The 24,379-nt window shown below is 40.9% G+C and overlaps 1 protein-coding gene across 1 annotated transcript in view; it reads left to right on the forward strand.

Moving 5' to 3' along the window:
- The window catches only part of lcor (ligand dependent nuclear receptor corepressor), a 96,676-nt gene that overhangs the window by 37,555 nt on the left and 34,742 nt on the right, over positions 1–24,379 (forward strand). Inside the window, exon 2 of the mRNA XM_080463664.1 lies at positions 16,226–16,291. Coding sequence (XP_080319790.1) covers positions 16,226–16,291 — 66 coding nt within the window. The remainder of the gene's footprint in view (positions 1–16,225; positions 16,292–24,379) is intronic.

A 24,379-nucleotide genomic window follows, 5' to 3' on the forward strand; every position in this document is an offset into this window, starting at 1 on the left:
AGCTCTATCATAGTATTTAACGTAAAAAAAAAATAAAACGATTAGATGTGCGGCAGAAAGACAAAGAAAATGTTACCGTGATAAAGAAATCAAAGAATTGTGGGTGAATAGCAGAGGAACAAATTTGCAGAAGATTCTGGAAAAGCAGCTGCTGGACAAACATTATCAACTGAGCAGTTGACAGATCTGACTTATACTCAGGTGCGACTTATAGTCCTAGAACACCAGGTGTACCTTGCGAGTACCAGGTGGCACCCCCTTTTATCATTCTTGGTGATATACGTTCAATAGCCTTAAATCACCTTTCTTCTTCTTTTTTATGTTCGTTTTGAACTTAATTTGTTCATCTTCAGCATGTTTAAATACATTCAGTCGCTGCCATGCGATTGGCTCATTTCCCACTTGCTGTAACAAGTAATTGAACAGGTGTACCTAATTAGTGTGAGTGTTTTCATCATTCGTTCAGCTACGATTCAATACATGACAACATATTGGATTTAAAAAAGAAATCTAATTACCCAACTGAAAGGAGCCGCTCCTGTCACACAAAACGAACTCCCTGCTTCATAAATGCACATTGCAAAAGATGATTCAGCCAGGTACGAGCAATGTTATTTGTAATTTTAGCGTTTGGAAACGTTCTTGACCTGCTAAGATAACTACTCTTGTGATATCATATCGCCCACATGACTTAGTACAACCTGATCCATCCAGGCTTTGACTTACTGGCACCACTTAGCCAATATGATGGTCTATTAACTTTTATACTGCCAATATCTTGTGTTTGTAGTTGGAGTTTCATTGGTCGATAAGTAGACATCTGCCAGATTGAAAGATTTCTGGTAGCTGCAGAGAGTCCAAACAAATCTGGTATCCAGTCAATGTGTGTTTGACTGAAAGGTGTTTCAGAATCATGTAGATGTAAAGGCTTTCTAAAGGTGAACTTTCCCCACCTGGAGCGTCGCCGCCTAAATTCAAAGGTCCCTCAGTCTTTTGTAGGTGTCTCTATTTGTTCCGACAAAAGTTTCTCTGAAATATCAGAGCTTACCCCACATAAAAGCTTCAGTGTTTCTTTTTCTTGAATGTAATTCACGCTGAATGTACTCACATGTGCGTGTCGAGTTTTTCTTTGCCGAGGCTGCATTTCAGATATTTTACAGCTTTTGCACTTTGGTATAGTCACACACTTTTATGTCAGATGGTGGAACAACTCCACCAAAGATGCTGGAACGAGGCGTTTGTGTAAATTTTGTCACTTGAGAAATAGTTTTTTTCCTACTTTTTCCATGAGACTTTGAATATGGCATTTGGCTATTTATATACCATTCACTGTAGCACTACGTGCTACATCACAGGGTCCCTTTGTGAGGTAGATAGAAAGAAGACAAAAAGACCATATAGATGGTCAAAACTAGAAAACTGTATTGTTGTTCAGATTCTGGCCGTAAAAGTGATGAAAGTGTAACATAATTAAGAATAAATACCATGATATGACATCTCATATATTAAAGTAGCACCGTTGAAATGTGGACGTGCGTTTGATTGATTTTCTTTGATTTTTATCATTAATCACGTTTGTCATGTTCTGCCCATAAAGAGAAGGTTAAAGTCAACGTTTGAACTTCTTTAGATAAAAATCACACACATAAACCAAAAAAAACTAATATTATTAATAAATTATGTTTCCAGTGAGAACATTTTGGAATGGTCTCCTAGAATGGTTTTTTGTTTTTTTTACCAATAAAGGAGAGGGAATTATATCTAGAGTGTTGTTAATGTTGTATATTGAAGCAGTTATGACGTCCTAACTGTCTTTAACTGTGATATTGTTATTTTTTTATTTTTTACAGTTTTTCTTTCCCACAGTGATCCCAAGCTTGAACACACTTCACAGATTCCCTTTCCGTGCTGTTTTTGTTATGATCATACAGGACTTTAAAAATAAAAAAGAACCTAGGGAACCTCTGACTCTTGTATTCCCCAGTCGGTTCCCGTATGTTTCGCTCCATGACGGCCTGCAGTTTACCACTTTAGCGGGCTAGGTAATTGGCATAAAATGAAAGAATGCACAAAGTACCGCTCCCATTCTTTAATAGTTTGCTAATCACCCGTATTCCTCTGCCCCCGACCATCCCCCCACTTTGCCTACTCCATCATTTGCACAAACTCCCCCATCTCTCCTTTAATTGTTTTCAATTATCTTCCAGTTAGCGCTTTCATGGCTGCACCACCTTCTCTCCTCTCCTTTGTTTTCGAAGTAACACTGCGCTGCCAGGGAGAATAACCAGAAGGAGGCAAACGTGACGGGGATTTGTACGTTTGCACTGGAGGTTGAAAGAAAGACAAAAAAAAAGAAGGGGCAGATGTTGTAGCTCATGGTGGGACGGGGCAGGGAGATAATGCAAAATAATGTCCAGGTGCCTTCAGCAGGAGAAATGGAAATGCAGAGACACACCGTCATCCTCCTTCCTGCTTTCCACCACATAATGAAATAATTAGATACTTAGAGGAGTAATTGGAATGATTCTTTTCTTTTCTCCTTCCTCCCACTGAGACGTGAGCATGGCTGCGGTAATGAGCGCGTTTGGAGCGGCCGCGCCCGTCCTGGTGCATTGTGGGAGCGGGGGGCGCACACACACACACACACACACACACACACACACACACACACACACACACACACACACACACACACACACACACACACACACACACAAACCCAAATTTGCTTCAATCCAACATTTGCATTTTCCCAAGGTCAGCCTCACATATGGAGCCTGTGTGCGCTCGTTTAGACGCGGGGAGAGGAGTCATTCGCCGTGCGCGTCGCTCGCTTGTCGTTTGATGTTGGGGGTGATTCGTCAGCCAATCAGAGAGACCGACCTAGTTTTTTTTTCCCCACCACATCTATCCTTTCCCCAAGCCATGACGATGCTCAGATGGTAAAGTGAGAGAAAGACACGATATAAAGCCTCCAACCTGACAGCAGAACACGTGTTGTGGTTGCATTCTTGCGTTGATTCACTTTCTTACGTGACACCGCCCTGTTTCAATCGCTTCTATAGTGTTTCTGCTGCATTATCATGCTTGTGTGTGTGTTTGTGTGTGTGTGTGTGTGTGTGTGTGTGTGTGTGTGTGTGTGTGTGTGTGTGTGTGTGTGTGTGTGTGTGTGTGTGTGTGTGTGTGTGTGTGTGTGTGTGTGTGTGTGTGTGTTAGTCACAGAAATAGCTGCCAGCGCACATCAGCCTCCTTTGAGCTCATCACCGGATACTTCAGAGAAATCGAGATGAGATGAGATTAGGGATTTGGTTTTGCCGTCAGAATGAATCGACACACCGTGTTTAGGCCCACTGCTCCGTTCGAGGCTCAGTGGCTCACCACGCCTTTGGCCAATCATGCACATATTTGCTTTTATTCATTCTCCTCCCCGGTCTCTCGAACATAGACCAACTCATATGCAAACACACACATCGCTGCGTGTGCACAACCTGCACACACTCTGCCAGGGGTGGCAGTGATTCTTCGTAAACAAGCTTTTATACTTGTGTTTGTTCTCGTGTGGACACACACGCACACACACACACACACACGCACACACACGCACACCCACACACACACACACGAAATGGTTCAACTGTTTCACTGAAGTTTGTTTTCCTGCAGAGAAGAAAAGGATTTGGTTGATCTTTGCTCAGCTGTGATGTTTGTGAATCACTTCTCTCTCTCTCTCTCTCTCTCTCTCTCTCTCTCTCTCTCTCTCTCTCTCTCTCTCTCTCTCTCTCTCTCTCTCTCTCTCTCTCTCTGTGTTCTTTCGGCTTCTTCTTTTTCTTTTCTTTTCTTTTCTTTTCTTTTTTTTTAAAGGCTTTGTGCTCTCCAGGAATTTGAAGTGTGCTAACAAAATAAAAAAAAAAAAAGCTGCACTCTTTGGACCTGGAGTTCATTGTGCGAAACGTTGTAAATTAGCAGTGAAAAGAGCTATTCAAACACGCTTGTGTTTACAGCACAAAGCACAGTCCCTGTTATTGTTTTTTGTGGTTTCCCCTGCGAACCAATAACACATCCAGCACGCAAAACATGTCTTCTCTTAAAAGTAACATTCATTCATACCACTTTATCAAACTTAAGCTGGAGAATAAAACGGTCGTTTTATGTATTTATTTTTCCCATCATGTGTGCATCTATAGTTTACACAAGCTTCACGGTAAAAATGGAGCAGGTTTTTTGACTTTGTTTTTAGTCATTTTTAGTCAGGCTTTACATCGCTTAAAGTTATTCAAATTTTCAATGTATTCTTCACACTTTCCTGTCATTTTGAATTAAAACAGCATGTATGCACAGTGCATGGAAACATAACTTCTGGCCGATCATTCAGTTTTTTTGTGATGTATAAATGTTTCATATCATGATAACGATAAATGATGTTCTACTTTATGGTAGGAGAAAGGGTAAAAAAAAACAACTTTAAAAAAGAGACGATTTGCCAGAGAAAATAGGCCGGAATTTCCACCAAACTTGATTCCCATTATTGTTTGACAATACTGAGACACACTGCGATTGACGCTAAAAACTCGCCAGCAAGTTTGAGCACATTAAAGCAGTTGAGAAAGTGAAAGTAATACTAATAACAAGGTTTGGAGGAGCAAATCACAATGTTCCCTCCATCCCTGTGGTGCCTCATTAAAGCGTCCGCTCCTGCTTGCGTGTCCTCTGCAGCCTTGACATCAGATGCTCAGCCTCCATCAAGGCTCTGAGGCAAGGTCAGTGCGAATTTTATTTCTTTCTGGAGCCAGTCCGTCCGTCAGCTGGTCCTTGGGGCGACATGAGAACCCTCTCATGACCCTCACATGGAAAAAGAGTAAGAGCGACTCAACGCAAAGAGAGAAGTCTCTACATTTCACCTCAGCTCAGATGGACAAAAAACCTTTCTTAGGATCGTTTTCAATGAAGGAAACAAATAAAAAAAAAAGACAAGCTTCCTGCAGTTTAGCTGTGCTATGAATGGTTCTCATAGGATGGGTTTAAACTAGAGGTGCACCGAGACGAGTACTTATTAAATGCCATTAAGTCTAATTTATACTCAACACGCAAACAATATGAGAAGGCAGCGCGTCACAGCAAGCCACCTCCACACAGCCTCTTTGTCAAAGGGGATTAATACAGTTCTAAGAAAAAATATATAAAAACGCTGTCAGTATTGTCGCATCTCTGGTTCCATCACTTTTTGTAAGTTTTTCAAACTCTAAACTGAACAAGACAGCAGGATGAATTGCTTGATACTGTTCACCTTACAATACAGGAGTAACGGATATATCACATTATATTGGAACATTCTAAACATTTGTTTTTTTTAAGGAATTACATTTTTGAAAATCTGTTCTTGAAAGAAAAACCCATCCATCCATCCATCCATCCATCCATCCATCCATCCATCCATCCATCCTCCTCATAATATAGACTTTCTATGCTCTCTTAGCGAACATGCTCCATTGCGCCACTTTTCAAACTCTGCTGTTAGTGTGACCGCAGACACGAGAAGTACAAACTACATGTACACTTTTACAATCAAGTGTAACAACAGAAATAATTCTGATGTTTTGTTCTGCAGGCTTTATTGCCAATTGTTGTGAATATAAAGTAATTCCTTATCTCTGGATTACAGAAACTTGTGCCAAGCTTATCTCAACGTAGTGAACAAAGGACTGCACCATATCAGATGAGCGTGAGATAATCTCGTCAAGTATTGTGATCATGATATGATATGTGATATTACTCACATAGATGATGTTCTTTTTGTGCTTTCAATTATGAATTTGTGATGTATTGTGCAGCCTTCTTCATCCTTTTTTTTTTAAAAACCTTGACTCAGTTTATATTCCATGTTAAACCTCGGCTGAATAGAACATGTCGATGTGGATAATACGTTTTAAAGACGCTGAAAACTGTGACGCGGCAAATGTCTTAAACTTCATATTTGAATCATGTGCTCGCGAGTACACATCAAGGCCGTTCACGCTTGTATGCGTGTTGGGCCAAAATGGCCGCTACCAATGTTGAGGACCATGCAGAGCGAGGAACATTCTCAGACATAAAACAGATCCACCACCAGATACTTCATTCTTTACATGTCGCCACATTATCCCCACCGCATCGTCCCCGTGAGGCCGACGCCGAATCTCAGCCAACGTGGAACATGTGCGCAGAAAATAGATTAGTCTGCCAGTGGATTTCTGTTTGAGTGGTTCCGGTTGTTCACTTTGTCATATGATGCTATTTTTACCCCTGAACACCAGCCAGTGTGGAAATGGTGGCGGCTAATTAGAGCCGTTGTGGTACAGAGACCAAAGTTCACAAAAAATGAGAGAGACTTTCTGAACACCTTGTGTTCAGATTTCATTTATTTCAAAGTTTTGAGTTTATGTTGTACTTGAAATCGTTTGGAAAGCAACATTTTAGGGAAGAAACAGAGTCTTGTTTGTCGCAGTCTGGTCTCAGGCTCCAAGGTATCAGCTGAACATGCAACAGTGTGATTTGAGATCAACACAAACAATAACATCATCTGCGTAAGTGTTTGTATTCGAGCAAATACAAACATATGCGAATGCTGTCAGTTTCTATGCTTTGAGATTTGTTCTTCAAAATAATATTCTTTGACTTGTTTATGGATCAATTTAGTTAATTGTTTTTTTTTGTGAAATTCGTTGCGGTTATTCACGTTTAACTTTCATCTTGAATATTCAAAATTGTTGTATTTGCGGAGCATGAAAAACAATTTAATCAATCTTTTTGTGATACGTATATTGCAAATGTTTTCTATTGTAACATTGGTGTGTTCAGGTACGTTCACCAATCAGCCATAACTTTGTGGACAAGATGTTCAATTTGCAGGCTGATTTCCCCTCCAACTCACAGGTGCCATGACGAAGAGCTCAGAAAGAGTTTATATGTTTCATTGTGTATGTATCTCATTTAAAGTAGATAAAACACACCTGATTATTAAAAGGCAGAACCAGTTCAATGGCGGATCACACCGTACTGGACTTGAATGCTGCCAATATGCTGGTTTTGACTTGTGGAATTCTTTAGAAACATTCAGCAGGTAAAGACCAGATTATGACAAAATTGTTTCGCTGTTTGGTTTAGCTTGATAAATTGACCATAGAGAGCACTGGACCAGCGTAACTTCTTCCCTGTGTACTTATTAACTCTTAAAACTGTGCAGGTCTTCAGAATTCCTCCTCCGGTTTGTGCTTGGATCAGCTGTTTAATTCATGCCTCGTAGTTAGTAGCTCATACAACTCCAGCTCAGTGGTCTCATCCATTTGTATTAGTGCAGCTGCACGAGGCCGACTCAACCCAGCGCTTCAACTCTGTCGCTGTCGCTCCGTTCTTCTGCTGTTTACGTCCACTTTCCTTGATTTTCCTTCTCGCCCCGCAGACGGAGTTAAGTCCTGTTTTGCTGGCGTGAAGAGACACAAATGCAATGAGCACAGACAGTGTGCGGGCTGAGGTGTTGAGTTTACTCAGCTTATTGATCCTTCCGTCCACTCTCCTGCACGTTGAAGCTGGATTTATGTTCTGAGGACGTTTGATCATCTACAGGCTGCAACTTGTGTCTTTCACAGTCCGTTTTTGTTGTTTTCGTCCTCCTTTACTTCACCTTCCAGCGTGACCATTCCTTCTACTCCAGCTGATTTCTGAAGTGTTGGGACGGCACAACCAGAAGAAGTAGTTCTCGGAGACCTTAGACCTGCCCTTCCTTAACCCCCCCTGCCCCTGTTTGGGTTAATTAGCTATTGATTTGATCAGGATGAAGCAGGGGGCCCTGTTCTAAAGGCTTTGGTCATACTAAATTATTAATGCTCATGCAGCACTATATATAGCTTCCATGCGGTGGTCACAAGAAAACCAAACCTCTCTGCATCCCTGCTTTCCTCCTCGGTCACTCTGAGATTGATTGCACAGCTTCCTTCAGTGTCGAGTTCCTTTCCGCGGCGGCTGCAATTGGAAGAGAGGCTTTTTTTTTCTCCTTTTTTTTTAATGTGTTTGTGCTTTGATTTGACAAGCGTACCCTGAATGAATCTTTGAGCAGCTCGGTTGCTCTCAACAGACACCAAAGCAGTGTTGCTGCAGCACTGGAAACATTTTTCCCTCCTTTTAATGTTTCAGAGCAGCCCTTGCTGAATTTCCCTGATGCCATGTTCACACCGAGGCAGATTAGTCAAGCATTTCCTGGTCACTTCTGCAAAGCTCCACAAACGAACACGTACAAGGCAAGGCAGTATCTACAGCTGCTCGTCCTTTGTCATTTTTCATGGATGAGAGTGATAAGGAAGCATGTTTCTATGTGATGGATTGTTGTGATGCCAGAAAGTGAAGCTCGGTTGCGATAGTTGTACCGAAAACTCTCCCGGGAAAATTAGAGAGCCATTAATATTTGGGTAGAACTTGAATCGAGCACAACATATATTTTAAAATCGGCCTTTTAAGGCCTCGTTTGCAGGTTTTGTAGGGTTTAAGAAAAGTTTCGCGTTCACATGGAAACATATTGAAAACAATGTCTGTTTACATGGAAACTGCGTAAATGCCGTAAAGGGTGCAGTTCCATGTTGGGCCACAAGTTGGCACTGTTGGATGTTTTTGTAATGAAACCACACACTTGTGCACAGAGAACAATATGATATATGTATTAACAAGGCCGAGTACACAGACTGGGAGTCATGACACTCTGAAGGCCGCCCTTGTTGTAATTGTCCATCTACTTGCCCATGTAAGGACGGTTTACTACGGCCGTTGTGCGCATGCACAGTAGCAGTGTTTTCTCCATTTCCATGGAGACGCAGCATTTTCGAAAAAGTGTTTTCTGTGGCTCCGAGCTTTGATGTCATGTACCAAAGTTAAAATTTTTCTACTTGAAAAGGTTGTAAATGAGGCCTAATTTGAAACATACAGGAAAACGCTTGCCTTACTTACCAAGTCAATCAAATTCAATTTCATGAATGTGATTTTAACAGTTTGTTGTGTGAATTACATAGATTGTTTTGGTTTAAACGTGACTTGGGAAATGTTACAATGTCACTGTGACAACCGTTGGTTGTCATGGTTACAAGAATCATGGCTTCGGACAAAAAAAAGAAAAATGTCCTAAATGAGCTCCGGCTCCGAAAGACCTTCTGTTTCTCTGTATTGCCGTCAAACTAACCTTGGAAAAGCTTTCTAAGCTACATCCTGTTTGCGATCAATCCATTCACCCCAAACAAGGCTTCAAACAATCTCACGTAGTTTATCAAGCTGCAACATGACTACATGTGACTCATTTCTGCAATCAACATATGTGGTCTTTTTATTTGCTTCAAACTGCTTTAAAGTTCCTCTCCGAAAATCCACACGGAGAAAATGAAAGATGTAGTTGCCAGTTTTATTTGCAGATGTACATCTCTAATACGTTGTCAATGCCTTTCTGAAGTAAATTTTTCACAACACTCACACAAACTTGTATTTCCTGCATTTACGTTTTCTGGAACATCACCCGGTTTTGTTAACATCCTCGCGGTCACGTAAGCTCCCGAAGATTCCCGAGGCATTGTGTGTGCAAGATCCCGTTTGTACACTCGATCTGACAAGTTCTCGATTTGCTACTGATGATCAGTTTCACAACATTTAAGACTTTTCTCGTCTTAAATGTTTTTTGTTTTTTTTAACTGAATCGGTCAAATGTTTATATTTTGGCTGGAGCTGCAGCAACGCCATCTTTCATATCCCAGAAACCCATGTGGCAGGTTACCAAAGATGATGTCAGTTAGCAAAACATAAACACAGTTTGATGGCTACAAATTCCGGTTCGTTTGTAAATATGTTGACTTTGGTGTGATCGATTTAGGCAACTGCGGGTTGGAACTTTGTGGAAATGAGTGCTGAAGGTCTCGTTTTTGTGGATTGGATTATTCTCTGTGCAGAAGTGATACATTTTTATGGAACGTATATATCAAAGATTCCATCTGGTAGAGTAGCTTAAAACAGTAATAATGATAATAAAATTGTATTTATATAACGCTTTTCAAAATACTCAGAGACACTTTACACAGTGACATTACAAAATCAGCAAACATTGAAATAGAGGAACATCATAAAAAGAAGTCATAAAAACACATCATAAACATAGATTTGTATTATGCATTAAAAGCAGTTCTGAACGGGGGGGGTCTCGTTCGTCCTTTTTGATCATTTCAAATGATCACAAGTGATACTGCATGTTCCGTGACATAGACTTGAGCGTTTGTGTCAATCTTCATGGTACTGTCTGAAACAATTACTTCATTGAGCCGATGCTTCATTAAATTGCTTCCACTATTGGCTGGCGTTTATAACTGTACCTACTGGAGAGCCTCTAGGCCTCTATGCTTCCTCTTTCTTTTCTCTTGTATTGATTACTACCTGTACTTTTGTCAACCTATATGGTACTTTTTGTATCCAAATATAGACTTCATTGTAAAACGTTTATGTCTCCAAATTAAAAGTATGAGTTGCTTTATCAGCCCGTAAGATCTTTTATATATGCAATATGTTTACACATGGGAGTTTTATCAACGTATAAAATCATATTGTGATTGTAATGGCCTCCAAGTGTTGTTTTTTTTGTTTGTTTTTTGCCACAAGGTGATTTCTTTTTTTTTTTTACTCCTAAAGATATTGCTTTTCTTGAAGATAAATAAAATACAATTAACCTCACAGTTTATGGAATCCTGCTCACCTCTGGAAAATCTGCAGCAGTTTCTCCTTTAAGTCTATATTTATGTTAAGTCAGCCAAATCGCTGCTTGTTGTTCATACTTTCTGGTGCACATGGATTAGCTTGATGTCTTGTGATCCCCCCCCCCACACACACACACACATGTATGTATTTGTGTGTGTTTTTGTGTGTTCTTGTGCATGTGTGGGTCTCTTAAGTTTGTGTCATGCTGCTCTCGGCTGCGCTGCCGGACTACGTGAAGTGAAATGAAGTGACACAATGGAGGTTTCAGAGATTGGGGGCAGCTCTGTGTGTGTGTGTGTGTGTGTGTGTGTGTGTGTGTGTGTGTGTGTGTGTGTGTGTGTGTGTGTGTGTGTGTGTGTGTGTGTGTGTGTGTGTGTGTGTGTGTGTGTGTGTGTGTGTGTAAGTGTAAGTGTGTAAGTGTTAGTGTAAGTGTGTTACGGATTTTTGCGTAACACACTGTCAGAATCCCAGATGCCATAATGTGTGTGTTTCTCTCTCTCTCTCTCTCTCTCTCTCTCTCTCTCTCTCTCTCTCTCTCTCTCTCTCTCTCTCTCTCTCTCTCTCTCTCTCATGTCATGTGTGAATGCTTTTGGGCTCAGTGTGTTCGCTAGCTGACCTACATTTCTGGAGCATTTTCGCCCGTGGCTCCAGAGACTTTGTCACTGTTATCTCATCGAGCCAATCGCGTCCCGTAATCTCATTTGTCCAATCACATCCCCGAAATCACCCGTCCAATCGCAGCCTCAGCCTCGCGGGCGGGGACTCATCATGCACTCGATGGGAGGATGCTCCTGCCACTGACTGTCCCTTTTTTTTTTTTCCTGAAACTTGTAATTACTTCCCCTCCCTGACTTGAAAGGAGAGCGAGTTGTTTCTGTGCATACCGGCAGCTGGAGAGAGAAAAAAAAAAAAGAAGCTTTTGAAAATTCTTTGAAGCTTCGTAGTTTTTTGTTATCAAAGTCACCGTTGTAGGCCCGCATGCATTTTACATGTGCAGATTTGAGGCGAATTTTGTGAGGAATTAGGTGCAAAGTGAATTTACTCATCAGAAATGGTCTGTTTTGGCTGATATGACTAATTCGAAGCAAAATTTTGCACCTTTATTCAGACGTTATTCATTTTACTTAATAATCTATGGTGCTCGTCCTCATTTTCTCATCCTTTTTCTCCGCTGCATTACAAAAATGTTCCTCCGGCAGCGCTTTACTAATGATCACCCACTCTCCAGTCAGTGTGCGTGTGCGTGTGTGTTTTTGTGTGTGCCGATCATACCATTGCCGCCTGACAGACATTGCAGGAATTTAAAGAATAACACAACTTAATTTGTTTCTGGCGTCGGGCCAACGTAAGCTGAAAGACTAAAAGCTTGGTAATGAGGGATTTCTCCTTTCTTCGTAACACTTGCACACAAACCTGTTTTTATTTTTATTTTTTACCCCCAAGGCGGTGTGACTCGCAGCGCACTGCCGCTCCTGCATGTATTAAACACATAATCAGGATTGTGTTTGTTGATTTGAAGCAGATTTTCATACCAAACTGAAAAACATGACTCTTTATATGGCGGACAACAGCATAAAGTAAATAGTGGCTCCTGTAATCATTACAATCTCTGTGGGAGGATTCAGGAAATATATTTCTGAACATTTAAATTGTGGAAAATCAATGGCTATAAACACCTCTGCTGTGCAATATAATGAATAATCTGCCTTTGTACATTACATCCCCATTCAAGCATTGAACTCTTTAATCTTTTTTGCAACTCCCAAATTACAAAACACTTAATTGAAAAAGTCAGAAGCCACTTGTCTTCTTTTAGTCATGTCGCTAACAAGCAGCTATTGTCCAAGAGCTGATAATTGAACAATTTATTTTAAAAGAAAATATTTCATCTTGTAAATACGATTAATTAATTAGGTTTTGTATTTTAACTGAAAATCTCAATGGTAGTTAGTGGTAGATGTAGTTATTGTTAATGTTACCATTCTTTTGATGGCGTAGTCAGTCCCGTTCTCCTCGGCGAGTTGGCGTTTTAAACCTGTGACGCCTGGCTGCAGAGCGGCTGCCTCGCCGTACAACGGCTTTGCAAACATTGCATGTTCCAGTCTTGCTCTGCGGTGTTTTGAGCGTAAAATACGTCCAGACAGTGGACATGTTGTCATGAAAAGTAGGATAGCCACAGTGCTGCTACGTTAGCCTGCTCGCTGGCTGCAAACTGTGGAATGGATTTCCTGACTCATAACTCTGCGTGTCATTGAGACCCGCCTCCGCTCAGGAAATCCATTCCACATTTTAGAGCCAGCGAGCAGAGCAGCCTGCAGGGAATCCCCTTAAGCACAGAAGTGGCTCGTGGATCGGAAATCTTTGCAGGTTGGATCAGAAATTTCCGATACCGATACTGGATCGTCCCTAGCCACGATATCTATTATCTCAATGTGCTGTGCTGTAGCCATAGCGATGGAAGTTCACAAGCTAACCGGCTATCATCAACCTGTCCAACCTTTTAGAATGTTACTTCATCCTAAATCTGGGAAAAAAAATAGCAGAGTGTACATTTTTGAACTTCAAGAACTGTCTAAAAGTGACTTGTTACTGCTCCTTAATGCTCAAAATTCTACATTCTTCCTCTGTATGGCTAACAGGACCGGAGTGTCATGGTGAAAATACATTGAAATGCTACATCATGTTTTGTGGTAGACGATAGATTCACTACAGATTAGTATTTATTAGTTTTTATCCAATGTTATTCAAATTCAGCTTGTTAACTAGATGTGCTAAACCCGTGAACGTGACTCAGGCCCTGTTGACACAACAATGTTTTCAAGTGAAAACGGAAAACTTTTGTTGCGTTTTGGGCGTCCGCCGCTCGGCGGTGCTGAAAACTCCCGAGGTGGAACTCTTTGAAAACGTTCCAACTCCACCTCTGTGGAAATGTGGCCTTAGCTTGCACTCTGGCCTCAAATACGTAGTTTGTTAAGAAATGCCTCATTAACACTCTCGTCTGGTGGCCAAAAGTGTGCAAACAGTTGAATCTTTTGTTGAGAGAAGAGGTTGGTTTTCTTTGTTGGTGATGCTGCTTGGTGGCTCACGCAGCCGCCCAACCCACGGAACCATATATGTGTTAGTATTATTCTTAATTTCCAAGGTTTCTTAGTGTGTCATTCTATCGTCTGTTTTTTGTTTTCATCCTGCATATTCCTTCAGAGAGTTGTTATCAGACTGAAGCATTTATAAACTCCTCAGGTCTGAGACCTTCTCGCTTTCGGTCGCCCGCGGCGCTGTTGCGGCGGGCAGCCGAAGTCTCACTTTGGCCGCTGTCGTGCGGCCGGCCCTTTAACGATTTTCTAACAGAGCTGTGCAGTTTATCAATCTGGTGCACGCCGAGTTTAAGTACGTGGCCCCAGACATTCACCTAAAGCTCTGGGAGCAGTGGCTACACTTGAACTGTGTGTGCACGCTGATATATTTATATATTTATATGCGGTATGTGCTCTGCTAACCTTTCTGTTCCACTTTGAAAATACACACACACACACGCACACTGATAAACATGTCTTTGTCTCGCTTTCTGTGTCTGCCTTCATTTCCATTTAATCGAGGATGGGGTGGGGGTGGAGAGTAGAGGAGGCTGAGGTGCGGGGGGGTGGTCAGGTTGAAAATTACAATATGTATTTATGTTTCTCTGTATGCTGTTGCCAAGCAACAGCAGATCGAGGGTATTTACAGTTAATAAAAAGTGAGTGACATTAGCTTGGTATATTAGAGGTAAAGCGCTCATTTGCTTTAAGAGCTCGGAAGAAAGACGTGTGTGTGTGTGTGTGTGTGTGTGTGTGTGTGTGTTTGCGCACATGTGAGTCTTTTGTGTGCGTATATGCATAATGAAACACTCGCTGAGCCTTATCTTTTATAGATATTTTGGATTGTTTTTGTGTGCTGTGTGTGTTGGCTTTAAAAGCTCTTTGTTCGTGCATGAATCTATGTTTGCGCGCTCCAAACGACGTCGTCTGAATTAATGCAGATTCGTGTGTAGGTGTATATAAAATAATGCAGTTTATTTATATCAGTTTGCATGAAAGTACAAAGAATGGCTGGTGTGTGTGTGTGTGTGTGTGTGTGTGTGTGTGTGTGTGTGTGTGTGTGTGTGTGTGTGTGTGTGTGTGTGTGTGTGTGTGTGTGTGTGTGTGTGTGTGTGTGTGTGTGTGTGTGTGTGTGCGTGCAGGAATGGACCACATGGGTTAAGATCACAAAGAGCTTTGTGAAGACGTTTTATTTATGGTCATTTTCTTTTTTGTTTTCTTTTTTTCTTCCTGCACAGTCGGTGAAAAAAAAACCCATATCAGCTAATTCTTTAACGCAATCATTGTACTTGATCTTCATACAAATGTTTGAATGAATGAAACCAAAAAATGTGATTTAACATGTGAACTATGACTTCAGGTTTGAGTGTGCTTACCATGTTGACGTGTTTCAGGGGTAAATAACATAAATTTATTAGCTTCAACTCTGCACAGTGTTTTGTGCAATCTGGTAGACAAGCTGGTAGTCCATATTCATAAAGGCAAATGCTATAAATACGCAGTGTGTGTTATTTTCTAAATACGACCCATTAGTAGATCAGCTTCATCTTCAAAGCTTCAGTCGAACAAGCCCATAATAGTTAGCAATGTGGTGGTTTAACTTAAAACAGATAAAATGAATTTCATGTCAAATAAATCATTGTGAAAGTTGTGACGTCTGCTCTTTGTTGCTGTTTACAAGTAGATGTTTTCTCTCGGGTTGAAGCACCAAAGTGAAAATGCATCATTTTTTGCCTTTTCTTTTCAGAAAAGTTTTGTGTTTCCATGGCAACATTTTTGAAAACGATGTAGTTGTCCTGTGGGGCCACTAGTGGGGGCTGAAGAGAACAGTAAACGTTGTGTCTTTCTTCGTCACAATTTGTTAGTCATAGGAGATAAAATGTTTCTCACACATGCAGACGACATTGTAGGAAATGTATTGAATTCAAGATTTAACAGCACCACCGCCTTCATTGTTATAAATAATGAATAATAAATCGTTCTTGCCCATGCGCAAAACTATTTAGTAAAACGACCATGGAGTCTGAGCCGTTTTTAAAAAGTTACATTTCCAGTGACTTTGAGCACCATTGTTGTGTAAAATGTACACCCAAAACGCAAATGTAATAAGAGTTTTGCTTTTTCACTTACAAAACGCTGAAGCTTTCAGAGTTATTTGTCTTGTCCATCCACCCAGACCTCCTCCGTGTTCTGCTTTACCTGGCCAGATATCACATCTGAGATTGTGGAGATTGTGGAGTTAGTGACACTAATTTTCAATACTTACCTGATAGAAACACTGAAAGTACAGATATTGTGTTGGATGTATAATGGTAAACGTTTTGGAATTCACAGCTCCTTTGCAGTCGATGCATGATTATTAACCACGGTGTTTAACGTGACGTCTCTTCTGGTTTTCACAGGCTTTGAAAGCATCTTGGAAGGCTTGTTTGGGCCAGGACTAGTCAAAGACATCACCCTTTTCCAAGGTGAGCGTGCACAAACACACAAACACAAGCAGATAAAGCCACAAACACTCCAGGAACCATTTACTGACTGCACACTGTACATGAAGCAAGCATTTGGAAAGTGGTAGTTCTGTATGTTGCTGCATAAACATACAGAAGTTCAGGTCTGACGTTTGTCTTCCCAGCACTGATATTCAACACACACACACACAAAAAACCCCAACAACAATAAAAACAAGCATACGCATTACAGATGTGTCTTAAAGACAAGCTTCTGTCATGCCGATGGAGTCCACGCTGCTGTGGAAACCACTTAGAATACAAAACATTATTACTAATTCATGCAGCAGCCATCTTTAATTCATTGGCCAACCTGACAGATGTCACTAAGACAGAGCTGGAGGAGCCCGAACCTGCCGAGCTGCCATCTCTCTCTCTGATCCTCTCACTCTCTCGCTGACGTGCACGGATGATTGTAGATAAGCTGACAGCACAGTAACTCTCCTGAATGCATCTGCTCAGACAGCATTCTTGATCAGAGCATGACCAAGAGAGAGCGGCCTCCAGCAGAACCAGTCCGTCTGGGGCTGTTTTCCCAGCATCAGCTGAAGTCACAGGTCAACACGCTCTGGATGTTCTCCACATCCTCGCCCTCAGTGGTACAGCTGCTACTCCGGGGAGTTGATTTAAATGTGACACACACGCACACACACACACACACACACACACACATAGATGGACTGATTAGGTTCTGCTGGCAAAAGGTCAAAGTCACTGTGACCTCCGCTGAAATGTAAAAGATAGAAGGTTTCCAATAATGAAATGTCTTTACACAGATTCCAGGGATTCGAAGACTAAATTATTTAACCTTTCAAATTCGTGTCCCGTGACCGCCTCGACGCGGTTTCTTTAAATTTGGCACATATATTGACGTTTGGTCAAGAATGACCCAATCATATTCTGCTGAAAGGTCAAAGTCTGTCATGAATGTATCATATCACACCCTGTGGGTGTAGGCATACAGTAGGGATGCAAGGTAATTCAAATTAATTAGGGGCATTGAAATGAATCACACTTTGAACATATTCAGTTTTTTTTATGCTAAATACATTTTTGTTTTTTCATTTCAAAGTGATGTTGGTTGTGTAATGATTCTACAGATACATGTTTAACCCCAGCCACAGAAAAAGTCACATTTATTTCATATATATAAGAGCAGGAATAATCTCAGCGTTAGCTCTGGTTTAACATTGAGGCAATACAGAAACTTCTACATACATATAGAGTATATGGACATTGTTTCTGCTATTTCAGGTGACTCTCAAATATAAAACTACCAAGTCCCAGGAGAATATGAACTGGGAGTCATGAAGGTCTTTAGGCCGCCATTGTTGTTATTGTCCAGCTACTTGCACACACGTAGAGCTATCGACTACAAATGTGTTTCCACAGTCAACTTCCTACTGAGCCTTTCCAGAAAGTGTCGCTTTCGCCCGTTTACACGAGGATGAAGCACAAGCATTTCCATTCAAAAAGTTGCATCTCAGTGGCTCCGAGCTCGTTTGATTGCCGTGTGGGACCCTAAGACTCCTTAATCTGCTAATCTGCTCCAGTGCTCCAGATTAGACCAGTATTGGACTGTCGATGGTCATGATTGAGTCAGAGATGTCGAAACACTTGTTATAAAAAAAAAGAAGAAAAAAAAAGCCTTCTCCTGTGTTTACATTTATATATTCTTTGATTTATTTATGTTGAAGTCGTTTTGCAATGTAGAGCACTGGAGGGGATTTACAAGATATGTAATTTAGGCAGCCGGTGTACAAGACATCCCTGTAGCTTCTTAACCACACAGTTTTTCTTGCGCTAAATGGCACAAATCAAATATGGATGTCAAGAGAATAAAGCCAAAGAGGACCACCTAACCACGCACCCTCTCTCTCTCTCTCTCTCTCTCTCTCTCTCTCTCTCTCTCTCTCCCTCACTTCCCCATTCTATACCATTTCTAAGAAACAAGGTCAACATGGCGCCCTGGAGTCATGTGACCCATCCCCCATCAACTTAAGGCATTTTTAGAATATTTCTGGCATGCCTACGTCGTTTTCACTCATGCATTACTCTATTGCACAGGGTGGGTAGATTTTCTCTTACAAAGTGTTGTGGCGCACCACCACAGTGAAGCCTGTCTCACACTGTCACACCGATGTCACACGGGGCACAAACAAGAAAAAAATGTATGCTTTGGGACTTTTAGGGGAGGAAAAACAAGCTATTAATGGTGAAACAATTTCATGGATTGTTATTCTGTTGCTTGTAGCACTTTTTATTTCAGTCACTACGGTTTTACCAAATCAGAGCCTGGCGTGCGGATCCTCAGACCCAGAGAGGAAACAGTAAACTAGTGATTTACAGAGACGACAGTTTACAGTAAGATGCAGGACGGCGTCTCTTTTATCCATAGTTTTATTGTGAGATTGTCTTTTTTCTCCGTTGGAGTGCGATCACACTTCCTGGTAGACACTTTGTGAACTTCTAAAGGCTCAAATGTGTTTCTTTAACTAAGTTTACAGATAAAATTGAGTTGCAGTTAAGTGAATTTGGGCTAAATTGTGTGCTGACACAAGCAGATTGTGCAGGTTTTGTGTACATTGCAGAACAATCACCTGGAAACTGTGTTGCTTGTTTGCCTGGTTGCATTTACCATGGAGTGATTGGAAAGACAAAAAATTAAGATTAAAATGTATCAATTTGGTCAAAAAAAAAACAAAGAAAATTGCAATATGAACGATGATTTGTCACAAAGTTGGGGTTGCTGGAGAGACAGAAGCTACAAAAGTGTTTTGAGAAAAGTGCAACATGAATAAAAGTCATGGGGAGCCAGCTGAGGAAGTGACTCGCCACAACAAGAGCAAAGTACGAAGAAAGGCTGGTGTGTGTGTGTGTGTTTGTGTGTGTTTGTGTGTGTGTGTGTGTGTGTGTGTGTGTGTGTGTGTGTGTGTGTGTGTGTGTGTGTGTGTGTGTGTGTGTGTGTGTGTGTGTGTGTGTGTGTGTGTGTGTGTGTGTGTGTGTGTGTGTGTGTGTATGTGTGTGTGTGTGTGCGTCTTCAAGGTTACAACTAAACCTTTAGTACTATTAGCTGTACTGATGGAGATCACGGTTGAGGGAATGCATTATGTCAAAGAGCGGCCCCGACTCCTGCTTCTGTTTAACTGTTTGTGATCAAAGCCCGTCTCAACCTGCGTCGCCTCTCTGTTCTGTTGCTTTGTAGCCTTTCTTTCTTTCTTTCTTTCTTTGGGTGAAGAAATCAGTTTCTCAGGCTCCGATTGATTTCTGCCGTTGAAAATGCTAAAGGTCGATAACTGGTTTAAGAAAGAAATCTGTGCGCTGCGATTCTGAGCAAACGGCGGTAAACCCTGATGTTTACGAGATATATTGACATCCAACATCCTAATGCTCCCGTTTGGCCGAAAACAAACAATAAACAAAATGAAAGAGACTTATGATTTTTAAAAAAAAAAAATTCTTTATTATCCTGAATCTGACAGACTCATGCGCGCGCGCGCGCGCACACACACACACACACACACACACACACACACACACACACACACACACACACACACACACACACACACACACACACACACACACACACACACACACACACACACACACAGAGTGTAAAGAACATTTCCTATCATCCTGATTTTCTATTAGTAACAAACCTTTCACCTCTTCTGGGCAGTACTTTTAACAATACAATAGATTGAATGTGGGGAAAAAAACAACATTTGTAAAACTGTTAAAGATCAACAGAACCTATGAACAATCGTTTACATGTATTATCAGTTAGTGTTGTAGACTCTGTTTACTCGACAGCGTTTCAAGTGTCAATGCATGGTTTTTGTGTTTTCATTTTAGAAAAGTTTCCCATTTACATGGCAACATTTTGAAAACATCCGTTTCCAAACCTTGATTCACGTCAATAAAAGTCCACTGATTGGCCAACACGGAAACACTGCGAACGATGTAGTTAGCATGTAGCTCGGATGGAGAGATGGAGTCCGAGCGCTTTCAAAAAGTTGTGTTTTCACCCGTTTACACAATGACGAAGTCAGAGCGTCAAAGGGTTTCGACTTGGGTGCCGGTTTGAAGAAGTTGTGTTTCCAGGGACTCCGAGCACCGTTGTCGTGTAAAAGGACACTCAACATTACACCGTTTTTGTGTTTTCACTTGGAAAGGTTGTTGTGTAAACGGGGCCGCGGTCAAGTCCAAGACCCGGAAGTCGTGGTCACGTTGGCCAATCAGTGAACTTTTAAGGTTGTGAAACAGGCCGATAACAACTTGAAGCGAACGTACGAGACAGATAATGTTTGACCTGCAGAGTTGTAATTGTGCAGTTTTAAAACAGTGTAACAGAGCACCAGCGGAATGTGTTTCCCTGTAAGCAGCCAGGTCACTGCAGAAATGGTGAGCTCGTTATTTAAGTCCTTCTATAAAGCTTAACTGTTGTGCAGGACCACACACGCACGCACGCACGCACACACACACACGCACCCTAAAGTTCAGTGTAAACAGTGTCAATATGGTCCTCTTGCTCACAAAACTCACAAAACTCACACACACTCACACGCACACACACACACACACACACACACACACACACACACACACACACACACACACACACACACACACACACACACACACACACACACACACACACACACACTCACACCGTGACGACTGGGGGGGGCTCAAGCGAGCAGTGGGACTGGAGCTAATTGACACCTTCTCCGGGAACACACAAACACGCACATGAGCATGCATAAACGCACGCGTACACAAACACACACACACACACACACACACACACACACACACACGCCTGTTTCTTTAAGATTAAAGTCAATCACTTGTCCGTTTACGCAACAAAGGAGCTTGGAGCCACTGAAAACGCAACTTTTTGGAATTTTTCAAAAACTGTCCGACTCTGTTTACGTGGAAAACGCTGCTACTGCGCATGGCATGTGCACCACGGCCGTAAAACCTAGTTCTTCTGCACATGCTCTAGTCTAGATGGACAAAACAAACATGGCAGCCTCCACAGGGTCATAACTCCCAGTCCATATTCTCCTAGAACTTGACAGATTTATTGTCCACAGTCACCGGAATAACAACTCCGTCATCCGTCTACATGAATGTCCGTGTATTCTCTGTTAATGTTGTTAACGTTTTTTTGGTAATGGTCATTGTAACAATACGTTATAAACATTGTTAATGTTAATAACATATTGTCTTCTCTGCGTCTGGTTTCATTATAAATCCAAACAACAGTACCCACTAGTGGCTCAACACGAAAGCTGTGTTGCCATGGAAACGTGGAACTTTTCTTAAGGCAGAAACGATGCGTTTTCACTTCGTTTTCACAACGTTGTCATGTAAACGGGGCTCTAAGAGCTTGACTGAGCTGCTGTATGAAGCGTGCCAGATTAGATGCTCATACAAGAAGTTTGCCTCTGTTGTGCAGGTCATCCACAAAGAATAAAACCTCATACATAAAGGAGTTTAACATGCATTAGACCCTGTTTATATGAGAACGATTGGAAAGAAGCAGTATTTTCATTCAGTTTGTTTGCTTTTGTTCACCAGAGACTGAACCAAATATGGCAAAAAAATAAGAAAATATGAACCTGTGAGTTTATCGAAGTCTGCACAAAAAAGAAATGATTCATAAAAGATTACAAGAATTAAAAAGTGGAGAACGCTTTAAAATAAAAAATCTGCATCTACAAGCAATGGAGGGCCAGTTGAAGAAATTACCTTTAGTACAATAACAGCATTACCACCGTGGGCGCACTTTGTTCCCATTCATCATGTGCAGGATGAAAATCACTTAGCAGAACATGACAGCGCTTCCTTGCTTTGTGTAACGCATCACAGTCATGTGACGCAAGTAAAGAGAGCGACGAGCTGACAAATCCAAGGAAAGCCATAAAATCAAGTCCTTTAAATACACAGTAGATTTCCTGTTTCTTTCTTGTTCTGTTGTTCAGTTTTGTCTCAAACTGGACGAACAAATTCAATACATGTGTCTTGGATATTACATCTTTTTCTTGACAGATGTGACTTAATGTTCAGGGAAAAAAAGCAGTCATACTGAATCAAATATATATATATATATATATATATAAGAATCTGAAGTAAATCATGACAAAATGCTTGTAAACAAACTTTTAAATTATTGCTTTTACAAGAAACAATAATGTCATAATGTTCTTTTTCACTGTAATGAAGCTCATATTGTCATGACTTGCCAATAGTAAACATGTTTGATCCATTATCATAGTAAAAGTTATGCCATGATTACAAATCCTTTAGAAATTTAATAACTGCGGCCAATAATGTAAAAAAACACACATAAAACTGCATTTCTAGGAAATACAAGCTTTTTTGCAGGTTTTGTGCAGTTAGATTATGAAAAATATCTAATAATAGCATAATCATATATAACATTATTATATATGGTTATGAGCTTTACTACATTGACGAAGGCCAAAATGAAGTGGTTATTGGTTGTTACAGCCACCCTTTCGCTCTCCAAGTTGATCCTGTGTGGACGTGTTTGTCAGCAAAACTCAATCCAAACTTTATTTTCTGTTTGTGTGAGGTGAAGCTAAAGATTCGATTCCTCGCGACACACCTCTGGTCAGGTTCAGATGATCCACCTGCCACATGCTTCTCTTGTTTTATTCTCATCCTCCATCTCTCTCTTTGTGTTCCTCCCTGCTGATGTGGTTTCGACTGAACCGAGGTGTTTTTATCTGAAGTGTGGCTCCATGGCAACCGCTCAGCTGTAAACAGTCTCCTCTTTCTCTGATCACAAGCGCCGGTGTGAGGAAAAATGCATTTACATTGCGAAGGCTAACGACTCGTGCATGCATGTATGACCGCCGCCAAGCCGCACAACAGCCGAAACGCCAAAACAAAGCAATGGCGGTTGTGTTGTCGGCTCGCGCCGTTCAGTCACATCTAGTCCGTGCCCGAATTCTTCAAATAATAAAAAAATAATCCAGTTTATGTCTTTGAATGTCATCACTTCAGAGCTTCCTTCAGAGTTTCATACTGTAATATATTGAGGAAATTTACTGTTTTTTGTAGTGTATTTTTTTTTTTTTTCCAAGTGTGTATTTTTAACTCTTAAGTGGAACTTAAACCATGTCATCAAATTTTTAAAGCATGTCTCTCTCGCCTACAAGTTTGTGAAATAAGTGAACGTTTCTTCTACCTCTTTACTTTTGTTGTCGTGTGTTTAGAACATAAAAATGTCACACCGGTTTATAGGAAGAAAATGCTGGGCAATTTATTTCTAACTGTATCAGTAATCGAGTACAATTTAAACAATGTATGAAGATGGAAAAGTGAATAAAAACACTTAAAATATTAGATTTGAAGAGTGTATTAAGTCTCAAAACATTGATTTTTCTCTACAGCCTCGTTGGCCAGACGCGTTTATACAAAAAAGCACAAAAACAAACAAAACAAGTTTCATTAAATATGTATTCGTCATTAAATCTTTTGATATTATGAGCTTCACATCTCCTTGCTGCACTGTTCCAGATATCATCAGCTATGGAATAATAACTCTTGTATTAACAGGTTGCTCGAGTATTATCAAGATTTATGTAACTTTTTTATGTATAACTTTGTATAATAATGATAATAATATATTGTTCAATAATCATCACAACTTACAGAATATAGGTGCTATTTAGACCTATTTTGGCATAACAATCAAATATCATTAGAAATAAGATCAAATATTCCCTTATTTTTCCCACAACGGAGGATTCAAATAAAATGTGGAAATGACAAACAGAAACAGAAGTTTTGGCATTTGACCGTTATGGATGCTTGATAACGTACGTTGCAGTGTAAACACAAAACAAACGTTGCCTAAACGCATCGTCATTAAGTAAGACCAACCGATTCTTGGTAACTTTCCTCCTGTGAGTTCCGGTTCCTCTTCTCTCCCTGCAGAGAACAAAATACAGCAGTGCCTGTCGGGGTCCCCCCCCCCCCGTAACCCCCGTACCCCCCACACCGCTCACA

This window comes from Lipophrys pholis, assembly GCF_963383615.2.
Source record: "Lipophrys pholis genome assembly, chromosome: 5".
Classification (NCBI taxonomy): Eukaryota; Metazoa; Chordata; class Actinopteri; order Blenniiformes; family Blenniidae; genus Lipophrys; species Lipophrys pholis.